General features: G+C 37.7%; 1 protein-coding gene across 4 annotated transcripts in view; it reads right to left on the bottom strand.

Moving 5' to 3' along the window:
* Nucleotides 1-23133, bottom strand: part of VAV3 (vav guanine nucleotide exchange factor 3) — a 166202-nt gene that overhangs the window by 79356 nt on the left and 63713 nt on the right. For all 4 annotated transcript variants that reach the window (XM_068690042.1, XM_068690039.1, XM_068690040.1 and 1 more), the window contains exons 5-15: nucleotides 22494-22602; nucleotides 17795-17887; nucleotides 17622-17690; nucleotides 14303-14406; nucleotides 12048-12147; nucleotides 10570-10665; nucleotides 8876-8944; nucleotides 6660-6746; nucleotides 6092-6177; nucleotides 5579-5711; nucleotides 5167-5276 (exon numbers count right to left, since the gene is read on the bottom strand). In XM_068690042.1, coding sequence (XP_068546143.1) covers nucleotides 5167-5276; nucleotides 5579-5711; nucleotides 6092-6177; nucleotides 6660-6746; nucleotides 8876-8944; nucleotides 10570-10665; nucleotides 12048-12147; nucleotides 14303-14406; nucleotides 17622-17690; nucleotides 17795-17887; nucleotides 22494-22602 — 1056 coding nt within the window. The remainder of the gene's footprint in view (nucleotides 1-5166; nucleotides 5277-5578; nucleotides 5712-6091; nucleotides 6178-6659; nucleotides 6747-8875; nucleotides 8945-10569; nucleotides 10666-12047; nucleotides 12148-14302; nucleotides 14407-17621; nucleotides 17691-17794; nucleotides 17888-22493; nucleotides 22603-23133) is intronic.

Genomic DNA, 23133 nt, shown 5'->3' with positions numbered 1-23133 from the left:
GTCAAAGCAGAAACTACAATCATAGTACTTCTGAAGGTGAAATTTGAACTAGTTACTTTTTAAAAAGCCTGTTTGCCTGCAAGATGTTTCACACACTTTTTAGTTTGTGAAAGATGTTGAGTAAAGCCTAATTAAAAGGCATGTTACAACACTGTTGCATGAGGCTTTGCAATATTGGTTCAGTGCATCTTGAAATTCAGCAGTACTAAACTCAAGAAGAGAAGGCCCCAAGCAACCTAAGCCCTGCTACAGGCTAGAGACTGAAGTAGCCCCATCTCCACACACCCCTTCCAACCTGAGTTCTTCTTTGGTTTCATTTTAAAGTGCATTTCTGCATAACATGTTCCTATCTAGTAAAATATACTCAAGCCAAATATGCTGATGGCCATTTTTAGAGCGGATTACAAAGCACGAGAAACCAGAGAAAGACTTAATTAAATTAGGAAACTAGACATCATGATTGCAAACTGAATTCAGCACAAACCAGCATAAGATACAGCATGCTGTATTACACTAATGGATTCAGATATGAAGTCAGTGAGAAAATTTAATACATGGCCTTTCAAGAAAAAGGTCTCTAATGCCATTGTGAGGACGACCTCATCCACCTGGCTCCGTGCTCTAGGGTGATCAAGAAGCGTTAACCAAATAGGCACAAAGAAATTTCAGTGGGTTGAAGAAAATGTTCAGTGTCCCCATGAGACATAATTCACATCTCTCATTTCAGTATTTTCTTTCGTCTTATAATGAAATAAAAAAGAATGAATCTCATCACAGCAATGACAAGAAAAGCAGTTGCCACATAAGGAATTAACCCTGATAATTAGCCTGGTAAGTAGTTCCAAAGACAAAGTAGTACAGCTGAGGTATGTATGCTCATACAATACAGGAAGAGAACTTCAACTTTCAAATATTTATTTTAATAAAGAACAATTAGCATGAAATTCGTTAATAAAGATATTACTCTCTTTTTTTTCTTTTTTTTTTTTTTTTTTAAAAAAAGCAGCTGTAGGAGAACTTCCTAGGAAAAAGCAATACCAACCAGTGCTCCTATCTTTTCCTATCAGCTGAGTAACACTGAAATGTCAAATATTGGATGTAATTTTTATTTATGAGACACATTCCTTCTGATTCTTCTGGGTTTTGTGTGCGTTTTGTTTATTTCTTTTAACGCAGAAGAAAAGAACAGATTAGATGGGACATGTTACTAGAACAATCTATCAAAGTTGTGTCTGATAGTTGCAACCTGTTTCTGGTTTCAGTGGCTTGGCTACAGCAAATAAACCATGCACTATCACCCTGCTGACAAACTTTCTCTTAATACATGTCATCTCTAGTGTGGCTCAGTAATTTGGTGCAGTAATTTAGCTGTACACTTCTATTATTATTATCTTGAATATGGAATGACTCTGCATTTAAACCAAAGCTATTTGACATGCTAGATTAAACAAAGGTTCCACATTTTGTGCAACAAGTCTTTGCAGTACTATCTATAAAAAGGTGCTTATTTACCCATACAGCTATAAGCTCATCTATTATTATTAATAGAGTTCCAAGAACAAAGTAGCTACTGCTTGAATTAACCACTACTGCTGCCAAGCAGCTCCTCTGAGGCAAGGAGCAGTTACGCTCTCGCTGTGCACGCCGAACTTCCACTCACACAAATGAGAGGGCACAGACACACCAGGAGCGAGCTAATCCATTCGCAGTACCCAGGCTACTGCTACCAGTCACTCCACTGGTCTCTGATAACTTTATGAAAACCTCTCAAATTCAGAATCCAAAGCTTTAGCTTCAGGAGCTCCACTACAGTGTTGACTGTGCTGCCTCAATATCCTGCTTCACTTCATGATGATCTAGTGCTTCCAGCTAACTGGCAATTTTTAAGGTGGGGGGGGAAGAGGAGACCAGCCTCACGTTAGGCCAACAGCACCAGTGCTGCTGTGTTACAGTGCCACTGCTGCTGAGAATGTAGTGTAAGTAGTGGCTCCATTAATCATCTTTATGAAAGTCTTAGGAAAAATAATAATTATGGGTTTGTGGTATTATGTATTTTCTAAATAAAGCAATGAAGTCTCAGGAAAACAGCCAATATATGCATACAGTAGAACTGCCATATTAATAAAAACACACTCAGTTTCTTACAGGCAGTAACCAGCTGTACACCCAACCTCCCCCGTGAGGAACACCTCCCCACATACTACAGTAACAACAAAGCAAGCCAAGAGGTAGAGTATTTTTCATAGGTTTGTGAAAATAGTTTTCTTATCAAGTTAGTAGTTAGCTTGTCTGAAAAATAGCACTCAAAAATTGCACAGGGATTTCATCTTTCCTTCAAAAGATTTTCCATATCAAATGTGCCTAATGTATTCCTGCCCTCCTCGCTGAAACTAAGCCCAGGCTGCAAAGCAGTGTTCTCCTCTATTTCATCCTTCATCAATAACAGAGGCTTTCCGTACCCAGAGACGAATTCTCATCTCAGTTACACCAGAGCAGCAAAAGAATAATTCAACACATTTCACTGGATTTAGGGCTCGTCTACACTGAAAAGACTTTTAAACAGTGTTTTTCTTGAAATACGTTTACAGGTTCAGGAACTGAAGTAAGGTATCTGTACAGTAAGTGCCTTTTCAGCAATATAACTATAATCACAGTTGCTCGTACACTGATACAAACATCTAACCTACAAAAAAAAAGTAAAATGGCATACTATTTAACAGTTATAAAAAAAAAAAAAAAAAAAAACAAGTATTCTAGTGGAAACAAGGCTCATTCTTAATTTAAAAACGAGATCTCAATTTGTTCTCTTGTTATGTTCTTGAATCAACACTTGCAGAGACCTGATTTCATACAGAATGCTATCAAGAAGGCAACAAAACTGCATTGAAATTTCTGTCTGGAGCTCAGTAAACATCATCATTTTTAATAATCAAGCAAGTATCTAGTAATCCATCCCCTCTCAACTGTGCCATTTCTGCAGTTTCAGTAAAATTTTCAAGTAACAAGAAGTATCTTGCCCATAAAAGTACCAATGCTAATGGAGTATGATGAATAATAGCATGGTTCTAATCATGGTTACTTTTCAGAACAGATTCACATTGGAACAGTTGTCCTACACACTAGGCCACGCGAGCCCTGAAAACAACAGATCAAAGCAACCTGCAAAACAAAATACGTCATGTTGTTTATTCCCACATACAGACTCCTGTGCCTCGGTACATATCAGAATATAATTATTGCTATGTACACCCAGGTATGTTTTGGGAGAGCTGCAGTGGGAAATACGCTATCACATCAAAGAAAAACCCATAACAGACTGGGGGAACGTATAAAATCTTCAGGAAGGACCAAAGCTCCAAATTGTTTTTAATCCAAGTGGTTGTAAAATAAAATGGAACAGAAGAATTGGCTAAAGCAAATCATGGCCCTATATCACGTTACACCTCAGCCCTGACCCACAACAACCCGGCTGCTCCAGCTCCCTTGCCTCTCTGTTACAGCCTTGAATCCCGCGGGAAGACGCTAACCCAGAGGCATGGGTTTACGAGAGGGACAAACATCCACACAGCACAAGGCTGGCACCACGATGTTCTTTTCCAGTGAGAAACTCCACCTGCCCAAGAAGAAAGAGTAGGACATCAACTTGTCAGCCCTGCAGGTCCCAAAGCACCGGCTGCAACCAGCACTGAGGGAAGGTGGATGAGGCACATGCAAGGGAGACTCAGAGTCTCCAGCCAGGAGTGGTGGAGGAGCTGCACATCGCCTGTATGCAGTGTGATGGAGAGAACCTGAGAGCACTGGAGACCAGAGAGCAAAGAGCAGAGGGCGTGAAAATAGACACGCAACCTGCACACAACCATAATGATATTTGGGAATATCTGAGGACATACTCATGGGGAAAAAACATCACTCTTACTGCTCTCCGTAACTGACTTTTGTTGCTGTATTGGGTGGGATTTTTTGCACGCAGGTCAGAAACGGGAAGCCTGAAGAGTGATCAATAGCTGCAATGCTAAAGCTGCTAAACGTAAGTTCCCCGCGCCTTTCATACATGTTTTATCTGTGTTTAAGTAAATATCAATAATGACATTTTAAAAAGTGCAGCAGAGAGAGCAGTCAAAGATAGGAAAAGGTGAAGTACTTGGCTTTCCTTTTTTTTTTTTTTTTTCCAAAATATGCTGTTTTTGCCTTTGCTAAAATCAGCAAGATGGGAACTTTGGTTAGAGGGCCTCATCATATCTGTCCAGCTTGGGCTCTCCCCCCAGTCATCCTACTAAGGTTTTAAATAAATACATTTAGCTTGTAAGCAAGTATCAGTAGTGTCAGTTCATAGCAGCCTTTCGTCCCCACTCCACATACCTTTGCAATCACATCCGAAACAGTCTTTATTAATTCTGTTGTTTTCACTCAGTATATCTCACCCCCCCACACACTTCTTTTTTTTAGTAAGGCAAGCATCACCTTGTCATCTGATTTCCTTGTTTATATGTTTTAAATTTAATCAGAATACCTGAGGTGTCAATAATCATGTTTGTCTTTCCAACAAGAATCAGAAATGGAAATGAAGCTCATGCTGCATAACAATAATGCAATCTGCAGTGCTACACGTGAACAACTTTTCAAGAAGTCTAAAGCAGACTGCTTCTTTCAGTTCAAAATATACAAAGAAAATCAGCCTTTTGAAACAAGATGTAATAAGCTGAGCGACTTATTCCAAATACTAAAGAATAGATTAGTTAAAAGCCATTAGGAAAAATGGCAGAATCCTCTCCCTTAAATCATCAGCATCACTTCTCAAAAATATATTTCAATTAATCAAAACACTAACGTAAGGGGAAAAGAGTTACCACTACTTTAGATATTTATTGCTAAAATAATTAATGTTTTTCCCTGGTTGCTTAAGACAGTATTCCTGAAACAGTCTTCACTGCAAATTTGTGAAGTAATACGTAGGCTAGAGTGCCCTCTTTCTTTTCCAAGAGGAGTTTCAGGGAAATACTCTGTTCATGAAGATGTCAGTCAGCACCACTGATTTCAAGAAAGTCAAATAAAACAGGCAACTAGTCTGTATAAAAAAGTAAAATATGTAAGTAGCTCAGCTTAATTTAAGTGACGTCCTTAGACTTGAGAGGAACACGAGTTTACTTAATATATATATATACTTACAGAGCCATCTGAAATTGTTCAAGCCACTTTTTCTTCAAATCTTTAGTTTTGCAATAAACTTCTAAACCATTTTGACCTTGGATATGAATGAGGTAGAAGCCATAAGACCACTGCATGAAAACAATAGCAATAAACAGGTCAATTATGGAGAAAAACATCATCTCTACATTTTGTAATAAAAATCCTGATTTTGGAAACACCATCCTGTTCTGTTCACTTGAGAATGGCTTACTCAAATGTTTTAGTAACATCAGAACAAGCAATGTTTAAATCCTTAAATATTCATTTTTGCTTTCAGTTAATACATAAAAGTTTGGAAATTAATTGTATATATACATTCTTAACTCTTATTAAAAGGTTTGAACTGCTGCTGAAGATATGCATTTGGCATGATTTACTACTAAATATTTACCTTTTTATTTTCTTTATCAGTAGTGGGATTATTCGTAATTTTGTATTTCTGAAGATCTATTATTTCCTTCATCTCATAATTATCACCTCTCCGTTTGCAAACAATTACAGCTAGATCAAACAAAAAGATATGCCTATAAAAATAAAACATGAAAAGGGTTAAAAACACTATTGATAGACAACACCCTAAGTCTTATCTTATAAACCTTTTCCTGTTGCACTTAAAATTTTCAAGGTGAACAATTGAACTACTGAATACCAAAAGAAGAAACACTAGAAGTAATCTTGCTACAGACTTACTACTTGTAAGGGACTTAGATGATCTTACATGATAACGTTATAGCTAGCTTCCCATGAATCACCTTGCAAATTCACTTGCTAAACAGTGATGAGCTCTAAGATTGCACACTGAAATGAGAGTGCTCTCACGGATCACTAAGCTGATCTCCAGTCTGAAACGGGAACATCACTTTACAAGTATTTTAATAACAAACACCAGAAGCCATGCCATCACCTGTCTTGCCTTGCACGTTTGTCTAATGTAGTGATCCTTATTTCCCCATCACCTTGAGGTCTTCCATACTGTAAGAGGGAGTGATTCTGAAACAAAGAGAATGTATGATTCAGTAGAGCAACAGCAGTAAAACAGCACATTCAAATCTTTGACCACTCCCTTCTTTCACCCCACAAAAGGGCTTTTAATGTCCATTTTTTAAAAAAAAAGCGTCTTTTCCTCATTATCATCGGAACTAATTACTGTAAGCATCAGCCCATTCTATATTTCTACAAACAGATACGTTTTCTGCATTAAAAAAACACCTGAATCACTGTACAAATACAAACATTTAACTACACAAATACATTTAACTACATATAGGCCCCGAGCTTGGATTCACTGGAATTTTACAGAATCCCTGCAGGTATTTCTGTGAATATATCATTCTAGGCCAAGGAAATCATACTTGCATTTGAATTTCACCAAGAGTACTATAATCTCATATGAAATTGGAAAAAAAAATAAGTACTTCATTGTATTTGATCAGAAGTTATTAAAAATTGTATAAATGCAAACTATCACATACCAAATTCTCTATTGATAGTTGAAATTGTCTAATTTCACGGAGTGTTTCATTATCTCTCTTCACTTCATTTACATATTGAGCCAAGTCCTAGAGCATCAACAGGAAAAGGGAAGAAAAAATCCAAAACAGTCCACTTAAGCCAAAGGCAGAATTAAAAATAAATTTGCCAAAGCGTATTAATGTGCACATTTAGTTATTTTAAAATATATACATCTTCCATGTTCAAGAGTTACTGATCTGTATGCCTAGATATAGAAGGAAAAAAGCCTCTGCTTATCTTAAATCATATTTATGACTTTATTCATTGTATCTGTTTAAACCCAAATCTTGTAGCAAGAGAGAGGAAAACATACTGAATATTAGGAAAGGGCCAATTTTCTGTATTTTGTTAACATCCTGTTTTCAAAACTAAAGATAGAAATGTAATTTACGCAGCACACTTATGGTCTGAAAAAGCAGTCAACAACATCCAATACCTGAGAATAAGACAGAAGGTAAAAAATAGCATATAGTAGAAAACATATGTAATGCTGCTCAAAGGCAGCATGTAAGGTATAAACATGTGTCTGTGTGCTTATTAGGATGGAGAAAAGAAGCTACTGCACAGTAATAGTGCTGTACAGCAGAGGGAAGGTATTACACACATTTTAGGAGGGTTTTAATCGGATATACTACCTGAAGTCACAGGTTGAGATCATTATGGTCCCCCTTACCAGAACATATGTTGTACACATTTCACTAAAGCCTTTAAAAAGCTCTGAACATGCTTGAGTAATGGTGACAATTTACTGGGGTTTCTCTGTTTACGGCTAGAGATAAGGAACAAGCAGCAGTGGTAATTGGTGAGGTCAGGGATGCCGAGAGCAGCAGTTAGAAAAGGTATTCTGATCTTCACAACTTGCTTTTACAGTATCCTTCAATATGGTCACAAATTTGGAAGGTGGAAAAATGCTGCATCTTGCTAAGACATTTTTAATCAGAATCCAAGAATAGCTGCAATCATTATGCTGGTTTCCCAAATGAAACCAGACAGGATACATCACATCAGTCTTAAAAGAGTTGGTACAGGAATTAAGTAACCTCCTTCTTGCTGCTAAAAAGAAACCGAGAGCGATTTCCTCCCAGAATTTTCTTTCCAGGGTGGCAGTACCACCTTGTTAGCAGGATATTTTTTCCAAAGATTACTTTCAAGCAGACACACCAGGGCATTTAGAAGCAACATACCTACACTGCACAGTTACTGCTCTGACAGTTTACTAAGAGACAATACAGTAAAATGAGAAGGGAAACAATGTTGTGACCTTAATGAGAGATGCTAATTCCTGTACTGTTATTTACTATTATTGGCTGGTTATCTTCTGCCAGCCAGGACACAACTGCCACAACCACTCTGAAATGAGATTTCTTAATCTTATTTTGAGTCCAATCACCAAAAACAATAACACACACAAAAGGGAAAGAAAAGAGAGGGAAAAAACAAGTTTGTTTGTTTGTTTGTTTTCCTCCTAACCAATTACCAGTAATCAAGATGCATGCATGGATCGCCACTAGATGGAAACAATGTTATACCACCCCCATTTCAGGCATCTACCTGGGAGAGATTATCGTGGTGGCTCTCTCTGCATTCACTCCACAGAACTGAACGACAAAAAGGGGAGCCAAAAAACTCTTTTGTGAGCTAGTCTGTATTCCGGGCATTCAGACATTGACATAATAAGACCCAAAAATGTGGAACCCAAAACTAACTTATTCTGACTTCAGCATCTTCTGTGAACCATACAGATTACAACAGGAGGCATACCCTTTGCTGTGTTAGCTTCCCCCTCCAAGGGAGGGAAGAAAAACTCAATTTCACCGCATGAATTTCACAATTCGTGTAGTAAAGTTAAATGAAGCAGAAATTACACTGTGCAGAGGAACACAAGGTAATATTAAGGCAGCACCGCTATTCCAGAAACCATTTGTTTGTGCCAAACTTTCAAATGAGGAAGCTCCATTCATAAACACTCCACTTTAGAAAGTTACTGAATTTGTTCAAAGACTTCAGCAAAGCTTTCAACTATATACTTGCCCTAACGTACTCACGAAGTTCACAGCGACTTGAGAAAACATCTATTTGACCTGCTGTGAAGATCATCTCTTCCAGGAAATCAGTTGTGAACTAGCATTTTAACTGCCAACATGGACATAAATACTTCATTGACAGGAATGCTTACCTTCATTGCATCAAGTGCCAGTTTGAGATTTGCCTTCTCCATGGGATCAGTAGTGTGCTTTACCAGCTCCTGTTGACAACAGTAATTACAGCTTTTTGCCTGCTGTCTGACAGTTCGAACAACAACTGAAGCTATTATTGCTTGCCCCATCCCTCCTAACCACCCAAAGTAACCTAGAAACAGGAAACACAATCCAAGAATTCACATTTTCTTCTCCATACTGACCACCTATAACTGAGTGGAGGCTGGTGCAGAGATAACTAGCAAGATTTAAGAATGGCATAGCCTAAACACTGATTGTGGTGTTAATGAACAATCTTTTGAAGTTAATTACTTAGAACTTGCCAATCGGATCATTAAAGCATGTGCATGCTGAAAGCACATGTAAACACGCAAGTTCATTTGCTGATTGCCATACAGCATATAAGCCCTCTCCAATGCACACACCTGTCTGCAGACAGGGATGTATGCTGGCATTAAGATTTCAGACAAACTGTGCAGCTACTTAAAAGAAGCTACTGTTTCATTGTAACTCAGATAAAGCTGACTCAAAAGACACATTTACATCACATGCAAATGTTTAAAGATTTTTTTAGCTGCCTTCCATTTGGATTTTTTTTTTTCTGAAGTGAAAAGGTAACCTCTTAGGGAAACAGATTTTTTTTCGTTTTAATTTAAGAAAATTTTACATTCTAGGTAACAAAATAACTTGCTAAAATCCTAGAAAAAAAAGGAATAAGTATTTATACGTCATATTACATTTCCAACAGAATTACTGGATTTTTTTTTCTTTCAAAGTCTATAAAATATTTCTTGTACAATGCAAACTTATTTCGTGTTATCTCAAACATTAGGACATAGTGACATATTGTACATCATCTTTTCATAATATACAGGCTGATAAATTTATGACACAGAGCTAAGTTTTTTAAAAAGCAGTTTTACCATTCATTTTGTTCCAACTTGCTGTTGATCTAAACATTGATGACTTAGAAATATTTCAAAAATTTAATATACAAAATGTATGTTGCTCCACAGAGTCAAAATTATGCTTCACATGCAAGTAGTAGATCTTTTTAAAAGGACATTTTACAAGCATCAGCAGGGTTGACAGTCTAATATAGTAATATATTTCTTTGCAGCTGAACTAATGAGTCTCCTGGCACAGCTATCAAATTAAATTTATAAGACTCTCCACCCTTATTACAGGACTAACTGTGAAAGCTAACGCTTTGTGGGTTATAACAACAAGCATTTCAAAATAAATATGGCTTTATTGTAATTTATGACAGCAAAGAAGCATCTTAAAAGTATGCTGTAAGTATGGTTTCAGCTTCCTTTTTAGGGATAATGGTCCACATTTAAAAGCACAATGATTATAGTTTGGTGCTACTAACCATTTTAAACATACCAAGAATGAAAGGTTCAGATATTAGGGAAACAATTCTGGTGTATTCATCTTTCCCAGATGTGCTTCAGCTCTGAAGAACAATCTCCATAAGGAAATCTGCACTTGACTGGATTTTATTTCATGCCGAATAAGCCTCAGATCTATGGAAATGTCAGTCACGTCCCTTGGATAAAGGCTTTTAGCTCTCATTCTTATAAACCACTGATCATAAACAAATCACTGTTTTGTTCTCAGTCCCTTGAACCTCAAAAAAATATATATACATATGTTTACATACACATACCTGGAGCAGTAGGTGATATTTCAATACTCTTTGCATTGGAACCACTAAAAGATCCCGCAACGTAAATTTCCCATTATTGGCCCTCTTGGAACATTCCTAGTTCAAAGCACATTAACAGATTAAAGATTTGAGTTATATAAACTCTATATACATTTATTTATATGTATATAGACGATAAATAACATGTATTCAAACAACATATATGGTAATTCCAAGTGATACACTGGCCAACCAACTGTAGTAAACTTGAAATAAAGAACATCAACAAACTGGAATAGTTGATATGGCAATAAAAGCTAAGCTAAGAAATACTGTGTCTATGCATTTGTTCTTAGGTATTTCAAGAACATGAGAAAGACTATGGAATAAACATCATGACAGAAATTAAGCATTCAATAGAACTAAAAAAAGACATTGCTTATCAGCACAGCAAAGAAGGCAAACATTGCATCCATCTTCAAAAAAGCAAAAGAGAATTTTAGAAGCTACAGGCCAGTCAGCCTCCCTCAAGAAGTTATGGATCAAGTGCTCTTAGAAGCCATTTCTAGGCACATGAAGAAGAAAGTACCTGGGAACATCCAGCACCAACCTGCTACGGGTAAGTCAACGCTTGACCTACCCTCACAGCTTTCTGTGATGAAATGGCTACATCTGTGAGTGGATGGGGAGAGTCTACCTCAACTTCTCCAAGGCTTTTAGCATCATCTCCCAAAGCACCCTAATATATCCAAGCTGGTTTGTTATGGTTCAGATGAATCAACTACTACATGCATGGAAAAACTAGCTAGATTACGAGGCTCAAAGAGCCCACACAACCTGGGGGACAGCTTCAAGTACAGCTCCTCGAGCGTCTGTCCTGGAATCCCTCCCAGTTAATATCTTTAGCAATGATGTGAAAGAGGACAGAGAGGATATCTGCAGCATGTCCACAGGTCTAACACCAGATTGGAGGTGCACGTGATGCTCCTCAGGACACGTCCAATAGGAATCTCATGATGCCAACAAGAAAAAAGTAGAGTCCTGCACCTGGGACACACCAGCCAAGGACACATCAACACTAAGGGCTGGCCAGTAGCCCTGCTGGAAAGGATGTGATGTTCTTGGTATGTAGCAAGCCCTGCGAGGCTGTGGGACTGGGGCTTATTTGTCCTGGAGGTCCCTCCCACCTTGAGCCTTCCTGCGATTCTATGTTCTCAGCAGAGATATCACAAACAGAAGGTTACTGTTTCCTGAAAAGCATCCTAACCCTACTGCTGTCAGGGGCAAAACACGTTCACTTCTTCTCTTCAGGATGCCAGACTCTGCATAGCTAACGCATTCATTTGATCAGAGACTCCAGGAAATGAAAAGAGAAGAGAAAAGCACACACTCACATATCAGTCTAGCCAGTTTTAATTAACAAGGTTTTTGACTTGGATGAAAGCAGAGCATATTCATCAAAACACGTGTAATACAAACACACAAGAAAATACTGATACCTCTAACTTCAGTTTAACATCTTCTTTTGTCTTCGAGATGTTGTCTAAGCATGATATGGCTATCTCCACTTGACTGCAATACTGTCCATAAATAACCAATCTAAACCAAAGCAGGAGATAAAGAATAAAGGGAACATTTGTTATTTAAGGACAAGCCTTGACCATTTTTCACAAATTGGTAACAATCCACCTTTCAATGGGAACAGTGCCTAAATATGCAAAAATCAGGTTTAGCTAGATTTCAATGGGCAACTTGAATATAAGGAAAAATACACAGAAAAAAATAAAATTTTAAGCTAACTTCAAAATACTGTAAAATCATAGCAATTTCCTTTAACTTTCACAAGTGGCTGTTGTAATAAATGCAGGACTCATTCAAGGACCAACAGTCTGTATGTACAACACTGTAGATTTCCAAGACTGTAGCTAACAAATTTTGTTAGAGGCTCAACAGGATTAATTGAATCTTCCCTTAAAAGAATCTAAAGGTTACTCAAACTGCACCGTCTCCAACAGTTTCCACCAGGTAACACATCCTGTGAGCCTTCTGATCCAAGTAACAGTTCACGTAAGTTCAAGACATATTCAGTAGTTGTCAACAGCACTTGTACTTCTCAAAAGAGCCTGTTTTTATTACAGAAGTTTCTTGCCCCTGCTTGAAGTGCTTCTGCTAGTCTCCCCACAGACTCCTATTTCCTTTCACTTTTTCCATGTTTCTTCAGGTGCTTGCTCCTGTATACTTCATTTTTGGGGGATTCCAATGACTTTCCACTGGCATCTCCTAAATTTCTTTTACCCTGATGTAATCTTTACCATTCCTCTTTTGTTCTTGTTACAGAACTAGAACAACGACACTGATTTAACACCACTACTTTTAGTAACTATGTGGTAAGACACCAGGCCTACCTCCAACTGCTTCCCTTTTGCAAAATAAATATGAGCTTGAGGTTTCTTCTTGATGTCCTTTGTTCCCCTTTTAGCACACATCTCACAGCTGCTTTTCAAAAATAAGCATTTTCCAGAACAACTCCTTGTTCCCTAATACCCTCCTACTGCAGCTGAAAGTCTAACAGCCTGGGAAATAACTACATGTATGTCCTGCTCTGACACAAAAGCTGAGATACAGGGCCTCCAAAGGCCATACTGTCTATGGGCAGCCTGGGACACCCTCCTTCCTCAGAAAACAACCCTCCTGTCTAACATTTTCCAGATGATGCTGCCCAGTTCTTCACAAGCTCATTATTATTCCAACAGCTCTTCTTCCCCATCACCCTCAAGCAAGTCCAATTAGCTCCCACTGGTCTTTTGCACTCTGGTCCCAGAAGAAACTCATTGTTAACCATAACCCAAGGGTTACTTCACAGTAAACCAGCACTATAGCCCGCAGTACAGCTTTTCAGCTAAGTGTTACGGGCATACCGCTTCATCATACAGCCCAACAGCTGTTCAGCACTGGCAAAAAAAGAATTGAAAAAGTGGGTTAAAAAATGATAACTACCCTACATGGCATGGCACGCTCCCACGGCTATCTTATCAGTCTGACTGTTTTTCACAGTTTGAAGGTAAAGCACGTCTACTTTACCATCACACATTTGACTGCAGGTCACAGTAAGACCCTAGTCTCTTCTCTCCTTTCACACCTGCCTCATCCTCTTTCAAGTTACCACCTCTTCTGTTTTCTTTAACCTGAAATGGCCTTAATATACATTTTCATCTTATTTCGCCCCCTTTTATAACATTTTACCTGTTAAACAATACAGGTGCATGCTATAAAATATCTAGGGTTATTTGCATGGGGAAAAAAGCACTGTGCAACAAGTCAACCTGACCATCAACCTGACCTACCGAGTCCCACCACTAAACAAAATCATTTAGTGCCACATCCACACGTCTCTAGTATCTCCAGGGATGGGAACTCCCCCACTTCCCTGGGCAGCCCATTCCAATGCCTGACCACCCTTCTCCGTCAATAAATTCTTCATGTTCAATCTAAACATCTGTGGGCACAACTTGAGAGGGTAAGTATGTCATTTGACATAATGGTAAAAAGTGCGTGTAAAAAGAAAAAAAGGAAAGCTCATTGAGCAATAAATTACATTTTGACTTCAGTGCTAACACAAAATACTAGCTTGGTAAGTATCCCAGATATTGAATTCAATTCTGTTTTAGAAACATTCAAATAAAAATACAGTAAAATGCTTTAATGGATTAGACACTGATTATCACAGTTAGTAAGATTAGTGCATAATTCTTACCTTTCCTTGTAGTTAATAAAAATTTGATACAGGTTCTGGTCGTTTTTGTTAATAATAGCATCATTGATGTCCTGTGTTAGACTCCTGTGAATTTTCACCAAATCCTTAAAAACAACGAGGAGAAAAATATATTTTAAAAAACAGAACAACTAAAGCTTTGAATATAAAAATAAATGACTTTGTGTTAGATCCATTAATTGAATAAATTGGTAAACAGATAATTTGAGATTAGAACCTAATTTCAAGGTTTGCCACATCTTCCATATAGGGAAACAAGAAAAACTCAACTCCAAGAACTACCTATTAAAGACTAATTTATTCTAGCTTGGAACATGCACTGTTAATTCATCTTCATTTTATAATGATAATTTTAAAATTAAGCAAGTCAAGTAAATGCTTTAGTGACAAGATAAAGTAATGATTCATGTCCCTGAGCTGTGAAAAATTAGTTTTGTACATTACATTGGTCAATTAGTGATGTTCTAATGCTAAGTTAACTGCAATCATAATGAGTTTCCCAATACAGCAAGTAACTAATGGCTGAGAGAAAGGCGAGAACACTGCAAAAAATTTTCTCCCTGAGCACAGTAGAAGAGTTCACTATCATAAAAACTTGTATGCTACTGTAGATTACATCATCCTTAATACTATGTGGATACTGTCAGAGAAGTCACAAGAAAAAGTCAAAACAGGTTAAGAAGTTCTGAAATCAGAATAATTAAGTGGCACGAAAGCCAATGCAATTAAAAATAAAGGAGGATTTAAAAAAAAAAAACACTAAAAACAGTTAATGCAGTAAATGATACATAACAAAAACACACAACAGTGAGTTCTGAATAAAGTGAAAGCATTTCACTTCACACTGATGTCAACTGTGAGTATGTATAAGGTCAATCACAGCATCACAGTTGAGGTAGCAGAAACTAAAAACCAATCACATTCAGTTGCCAGCAATTGTACAGCCATATCCCTCATAACCTTAAGTTGCAGCATATAAAAATGTTATCACAGAAATGCTTCCAGATGAATATACTACAACAGCACATTTTTTCAGGAGTGCACAGGGACTCAGCTAAGCAATGGCCATGAAATATAAATGTTAGAAGCTCAAAGATGCTTTGTTCCTATATCTACACTGAAAATATTTAACTTTTAAAATTAAACCAATGTTAACATCATTAGAAGTTAATGAAAGCATCAATACTTCAGTATGTTATAAATACTTCCCTCTCTCTCCCTCGGTTAAGTCTGCGTATGTCTCAATTCAAATTCATGCAGAGACATACATATAAATGCTTCTATTACAGAGAGATGGATATGCACAGGTAACGCACAAGTACAGAGCTGTACGCACGTTTTATAGGACAAATCTTCCAATTCTGAGCCCTGATGAAAGGCACTCAATATGAAGCAGTGAGTTTTGGTGGTTTTGTTTTTATCCTTAAAAATAAAGTACCTTTTGACACCAGCAGATAATTTTATCCAGCAAGCATCTTTCACAGTCTATATAAGGAACACATCACAACCCTAAAGTACCAATCCTTAATTTGAAGGTTGTAAGGTACAACCTTTAAACAGAAGCAAATCCGTCCTGTTCTGAGACCACCACCTCTGCTCTCCACATCACAGTTTGCTGTAGAGCTCTGTAACAGCTATTTTTACTCTAAAACAAGCTTCCACTGCCCTCCAGCCTTCCTGCTGAGGAACTGCTGCAGAGATAAGGTCTGAGCACAGAAAGCACTCGCACGTGGTTTTGGCTTAGGCAAGCCCTACATTTAAGGTTGTTAGGTGCCTATGAAATGTTACTGGAGTTAGAAATAACCACGGTCTTGTAAGAGCAGAATACTTAATCATGATAATGAAAAGTAAAACAACCTGAATACAGCCATTTACATCTTCCTAATTTCATATGAACAGCTTTTGACCTTTTTCCTCCTCTCATCTGATTCCCTGACACTTCTTTAAGGAGCAGTGAGTAGGCTGACCTTTCAGTGTGTGTGTGCAATGCATAAGCCCCTTTTTTTTACATCCCAGTGCAGTGCTGCATATCACATTGGCTAGCTTTGTGGCTTTCTGAAGCCTTAGCAAAGAGATTTACAAGAAGTTAGGTAGGCTGCAACAGGGCTTCATTTACAATAAATAGGAAAAAACATTAGCGTAGGATGGAATGTCAATTTGGTTTTGAAAGCAAAGGGTTCTCTAAAGGCAGCTGACTGACGTACTCCAAGAAAACAAGTAGGTTACTAATAGCCGTGGCAGTATTTTGGACTAGCATTAAAAGAGGAGGAATTTTTAGCAGTTCAGGTTTGTGGCAGAAACTTTAACACAGGAACAAATACAGCAAGATGTCAGGTACCATCCTGTAATTCATCAGTTTAACAACTGTCATAATTTAGCTGCTGTCAGGTTGATGTTAGCACAGCAATTAAAAACATTTTTGCAGTCCAGATTCCACTGAATAAAAATCCCCAGCACCCCCTCCCACATCCCAGCGAGGCTGCAGGATATGCCAGAGACAGCCAACACAAAGATGATCTTTTACAGGCGATAAAGGTTTGATGTGGTCTGTGGGCCTCACTTTGGGGATCCTTCCTTTACAGTCTGCCTCATAAAAGAACAGTCCTTTCATTTGTCTGTGTTAAGAGAAGCTTCAGACCGTGTCTGATGTCTTCCTTTCAAGTCAGATAAAGGAAAGATATCTGCTGGATACTTATATGAACTATAAAAAAGGTATGTAAAAATTGTCACACTATTGTGAGTAGGCCAGAAATAAGTGGGACAAAGTAATAATCACAGGAAACCTTTCAGATTTCAGTCAAGATATCTCCTATATACTTCACAGAGGATTTGCTTATCCTGTCCAGTTCCAGATTCAGAATCCAGAATTAAGTTATCTTAACTTTAAAACAGCTTCAATGATGACAGATCCAGGCTAGATACAAGGATTTGCAGAGTACCTACAGAAATCCGATTGAAAGTACTCTGCAACATCCGGTGGTAGGCAATCTAATAGTCAAAGCTTCGTACAGTCACAAAAATACTGACATGTTTTAGAAGTCAACCCATCTTCTATAAATTATCCTCTACAAGACAAAGATACTGCAACTTTTAACCACTCGCTATCGAGTACTATATTACTGTTCTCTTGGCCTATTCTGTGAAACAGGGAAAAATATTTTGCATATGATTTTTTAAGTAACCTAATAGCTACAAAATGTATTTTGCACTGTTTCAAATAATCAGTTTATGCCATAACATATAACACTAATGTGATCAGATAAGCATCTTATAACTCTTCTTTAGATGTGTAATTACTCACAGGAATGTTGATGAAAACAGTATCAAACTCTGATGCTGACAGAAACCTTTTCAATGGCACCATGAAAAACTGCAAGGGAAAAACATACATACAGACATTGACTATGTTGTTACTTATTCTAGAATGCTATAGAAACACATATGCAACAATACCGTAAGTTAGTAGTATCTTACTTTCTCTATTGATTCCAGAGTTTCCGTGTATTTCTCTTCAGTTTGTTTTATTTCAGCGAGACAACAGCTTCTTATATCATTTTCAGTGTATTTCTGCAATTACAATGAAGTCAAATTCTTACAAATACAAGTCAAATACATTAACAGGCACCTAATGGATAACAAATGTATTTATTTGTTCAAAATTAAGCAATTAGGATAACTGCTTCCTGAAATTTTCTGAGTACTGCAGCCTCTAAAGATGATAGTAATAACCAAGAATATTTTAATGTTCAATTAGCTGATGACTTGAAGAGTTTTACTAAAATTCCACATCAAAGGAATATTATGAAAAGTTAATGTTTGGACAGAGAGCTCAGCTGTCTGCATATACTTCAGAAATTGAAATGTAAGGTCACATTTAACTTACATCCAGACTACGAAATCTTATTTAAAATACTGAGCGGTTAGTAGTTCTTTTAAACTTAATGGGACTTACTCCTGTAAGTAACTTTACATTATAGAAATGTTCAGGGTAATCCCTGCGCTCATTTACAGTTTTTCCCTTTTAGTTTTCAAGGGGAGCTTTCTCTTCAGACACAATGTGAGCGTGCCTTCGAACCAGGAAACAGAGACCTCTAAGTCCAGCTCTTGCATGTCTATGTGCTTGTCTTGAATGAGACTGGGATTTTTCTGTGTAAATCAGACTCATAGGAAATTCAAGTAATTACCAGCACAGGATACCATAAAAGTAGTTTACAAGCACTCTTATTGAAGTTCAGATTTACAGCAATACAGCTTCAGTAACTTGTAAATCTCATTTCCAGTAAAAAAATTAGATACCTTGAAGCAAGTATGGAAGCATTCATGTCACGCAAGCCTTAAAAATACCTGGAGACAAACAGGTCTGCCTTGAGACCTGACACAGTACAGACCTGACCTGTCTCAGAAGTAATCTCTACTCTGCGCTGGTGCGGCCTCACCTCGAGTACTGTGTGCAGTTCTGGGCACCACAGTATAAAAAGGACATGAAACTGTTGGAGAGTGTCCAGAGGAGGGCTACGAAGATGGTGAAAGGCCTGGAGGGGAAGACGTACGAGGAACGGCTGAGGGCACTGGGCCTGTTCAGCCTGGAGAAGAGGAGGCTAAGGGGAGACCTCATCGCAGTCTACAACTTCCTCGTAAGGGGGTGTCGAGAGGCAGGAGACCTTTTCTCCATTAACACCAGCGACAGGACCCACGGGAACGGGGTTAAGCTGAGGCAGGGGAAGTTTAGGCTGGACATCAGGAAGCGGTTCTTCACAGAGAGGGTGGTTGCACACTGGAACAGGCTCCCCAGGGAAGTGGTCACTGCACCGAGCCTGACTGAATTTAAGAAGAGATTGGACTGTGCACTTAGTCACATGGTCTGAACTTGGGTAGACCTGTGCGGTGTCAAGAGTTGGACTTGATGATCCTTAAGGGTCCCTTCCAACTCAGGATATTCTATGATTCTATGATTCTATAATAATTTACCCAAAATGTTTTCTCAAAAAAAAAAAAAAAAAAAAAAAAGAATGGCATAACAAGTAATAGCAATGTGACATCCTTTCTGAAGCCTAACTACCAGTTACAACATCCTTCCAAGCTATCCTTTGGTGCCTTTTTTACCTTTTCTCACCCTGTGTAGGGAGGGGAATCCACACCCTACATAGAACAGACCTGAAGACCTGGTATTACTCACGCACAAAGGAAGTCAGGAAGAATTTAACAATTTAATATTACAGTCCTTTCCACTCCAAAAGAAGACTTTCAACAAATGACTTTCTCTTCCAGCAATGGCAAAACTTCTGGACTATGAAATAATAAAAATTATCTCTTAAAATGCCCAAGAGCTATAGTCCTTTCACTCCCTTTCCGCACTGTCAGCCAATTTGAGCACATCATGGCAAATAGCTAAACACTATTAAACTGCCCATGAACCCCACACAGCTCGCCTGATATTTGGCTACCAATGAAGAGAAGGAAATATATGTTAGCTCCATACCAATTATCGAGTCATACAGGCACATGAAGTTTTGTCTGGTAATTCTTGCTATTCTATTTGCTATTTTGACTTGTCTCCTTTACCCTTCTGGGTTTGTCTCTGTGACTCTACAAGTAACTCCTGCAACTTGAACGTGCTCCTCGCTCTACCAGGTGCTGTGTTCTCTCTCAAATTAATCTTTGAAACTGAACTGTTGCAGTTATCAGTTTCCCCACACCAAGCAAGTGCTGTCCTTATTGGATGGATATAGAAATAACCATTTTGTACAAAATAAAAAAGCAGTCCATCATTACTACCAGAAACATACTTTGTGAGCATTCTCTGATTAACCACATCTCAAAAGCTATCATTTATTTATTCCCAAATTCTTTGGTAAGGCAAGGGGGGGGGGTTATAGTTCCAATTACACAATCTCAATCAAGTTCTGGAACTTGACATTACCGAGGCTTCCAGTTATTTCTCACCTTCACCCTTGCAGTATTTGCACCAATACAAAATTCATTATACCCAAAAGGAGCATACATCCATTTACAAAATGTGGGTATTTGTTGCTCAACAACTCACATGAGAAATGCAAACAAAATCCTAGGATTCCACTTAAAAGGACTGACTTTTGTTCAGCCATAACCTGAACAGGTCATTCCCATATGTACTTGTGGCAGAAATTAACACACCAATTTTCTATTCACACCACAAACTTCTCCAATTTGAATGTAGTAAATCAAAGCTGAAAGGAAAAAATTGTGCTAACAACAGTACAAGTGAAAGGCAAAAAATGCCTTTGAAGGTCATTTACTGCTAAAGAAAATATAAGGAACAGTTTGCTTTGGAAGATAACAATGATAAATCAAGGATGAGGAAGATGCAAAGCATTTTGGCTGCTATTAGGGACTTGTAAAAGTTTGGGGTTATTCCAAAAACGTACTTGAAGACTGTCCTGTGCTAATCTTTTTCATATGCAAGAAATTCTTGCATAGTATTCAAATGAATGAACTGCTTTAAATCATGTTCGCATGCAGTACATTTAAAAACCTGAGATGAAGTTATCACAAACCAGAATAATTACCACGCTCAAGAAAGCTGCCAGAGCAAAGCAATTTTAACATCTCCATTCCTCATATGTTGTGCAAAAATATTTAGCTGTACCATGTTTTCGTTTTTCATCTACTTCCTATTAGAAACAAATACAAGTCTGTTCAATCTGAAGTATCTAGGCTAAGATGCAACCCAATTAGAGCATGAAAGTTCTGATTTCTATATAGTAATTTGCTAGAAACACAGATAGGCAAGAGTAACATTTGTCACAGGGGAGAAAGAATCCAAGTGTACAAACTGCCAACTGTCAGACATGACCAACTGTAGAAAAAAAACACACCCACTACACGAAATCCAAATCTCACTGCCATTGAGCTTCAGTATAAAATAAAAACAACATCATAGTAAACATTTCCTACAAACAGTTCTCTAAAACATCGTACTTGCAAGTGAACGCGACTTCATTAGATACATTTTTTTCAGCTCAATTTTTATTTGGCTTTCATTGAAAAGCCTCAAATTTTGCAATTAAATAGATTTCAGCAAAACGTGAAAAACTAACAAGTTTCCCTTATCCTCGATTTATGTTCAGTAGCTGAAGGATATTGTATTAGCACAAAAACAGACTTGAAAACATTTTATACTCAAAACTATCCTGTTATTACAGTAGAGATGAAAACAAGCCAGTGCTCTTCCCAAACTTGTTTTTGTTTTGTTTTTAAAACAGATAGCAGTAACTGTAAACGCACAAAATCCAAATTGCATTAGCCATCTTCTATACTTGTATTGAAAGGATACACAAAGAGGAAAAAAAAGAGAAGGATCTTGAGAATTTTTCACTTCTTCACGTAACTATATTAAAGAAAAGCTATTTGGAAAACTAGAAGCAAGCTTCCAATATAAGGAAACATGAAGCAGAGTATGAAGGAGAAAGAAAAAGATCTGAAGTACTGTAAAAAACACACATTGCCATGGACACAGACTAACATTTCCCAGATCAGAAAGAAGAAAGCACATCTCTGAGGAAGGGCAGACAACAGCATTAGAGCTTCCCTCAATTAGGGAGTACATTTCATTGCTCAAGTTTAGATTTTTATTTTTTTTATGACAGTCTGGAAAACAAAGAAGCTACCATTCCCAGTAAGGCCAATCTGATTATCAACAAAAGCACGTGGTTGAATAAACATTTCATGCTGGTATGAAACAATTACCAGTTATCATTTTTTAAGATTAGTCGTCTGAATTATGGCTGAAACAACAGTGTTTCAAAGCATCATACCTTTTTGTTTGTTTGTTTTTTGTTGTTGTTTTTTTAAAAAAAGTAGGACACTTTAAAGACACTTAAAGAAGTAAGCAGTTAATGTAACTGGTCTTAATTGAAGTATCTGGTAAATCTTACTATTCATAACGGCAATCTTACAATAAGTCACCTCCAGTAAGAAGTTACATTTCTTTCAAAAAATTGCCATAGTTACTGTTCAGGCCTTTGCAAAAAGAGACTGCAATGTAGGAGATAATGCACTGCACATTACAGCTCCATATACAGCTAAGCATGAGCAAAGTTTCAGTAAAACTAGCTATGAAGAGGTAATTTCACACATCAAAGTTAAAAAAATAAAACTACTGTTGTTCAAAATAGCTAGGAATTCGAAAACATACAGGTTGTTGTGCTGCTTCATCTTTCATTAGGTCTTCATAAACCTCTCCACCTTCATCTTCTCCATAGACACAGTCGTACAGCTCCTCATCTTCATCAACACCCGTTTCACTGAAAAAGAAAATAATTTGAAAAAGGAAAAGCAGCTGTGCAGCACAGGCTAATTACCATGTCAGCTCTGCAAGGGAACATTTCTTATAGGAAAATTTCTACAGTAAACAGATTAATTAATAAAATTATCTAATGAAAAGAATCCATTACAATAAATTAAGTCCATTAATTGTCTTTTCTCAATGCATTTAAAATATGATTGTATGAAATCAACACAACACTGAAGACTGAATCAATTTATAACTGCACAGAAACTAAACCAGGCACGAAAAGCAGCTTGTCAGGACAGTTTTGTCAGGAGGTACCACCCAACCACACACTTGGCTTCATCCCTTTTCCCACCACATCCAGAGGCAAGGAGCAGCCTCTCCTGACTGCCTGGCATCCTGCCACAATGTGGGACAGTGGCACAGCATCCCTCCTGCCTAAAGAAAAAATTACCTGGCTAAAATGCACGCTGTGGAGCAAGCAGCTGAAAGCCTGCACCTCCATGCCATAACCTAGTGCCTTTTATCATCACATAGCAGCCTT

Source organism: Anas acuta, chromosome 8, assembly GCF_963932015.1.
Source record: "Anas acuta chromosome 8, bAnaAcu1.1, whole genome shotgun sequence".
Classification (NCBI taxonomy): domain Eukaryota; kingdom Metazoa; phylum Chordata; class Aves; order Anseriformes; family Anatidae; genus Anas; species Anas acuta.
The sequence above is the reverse complement of the archived record's forward strand: the minus strand, read 5'-3'. Positions and strand labels throughout refer to the sequence as shown.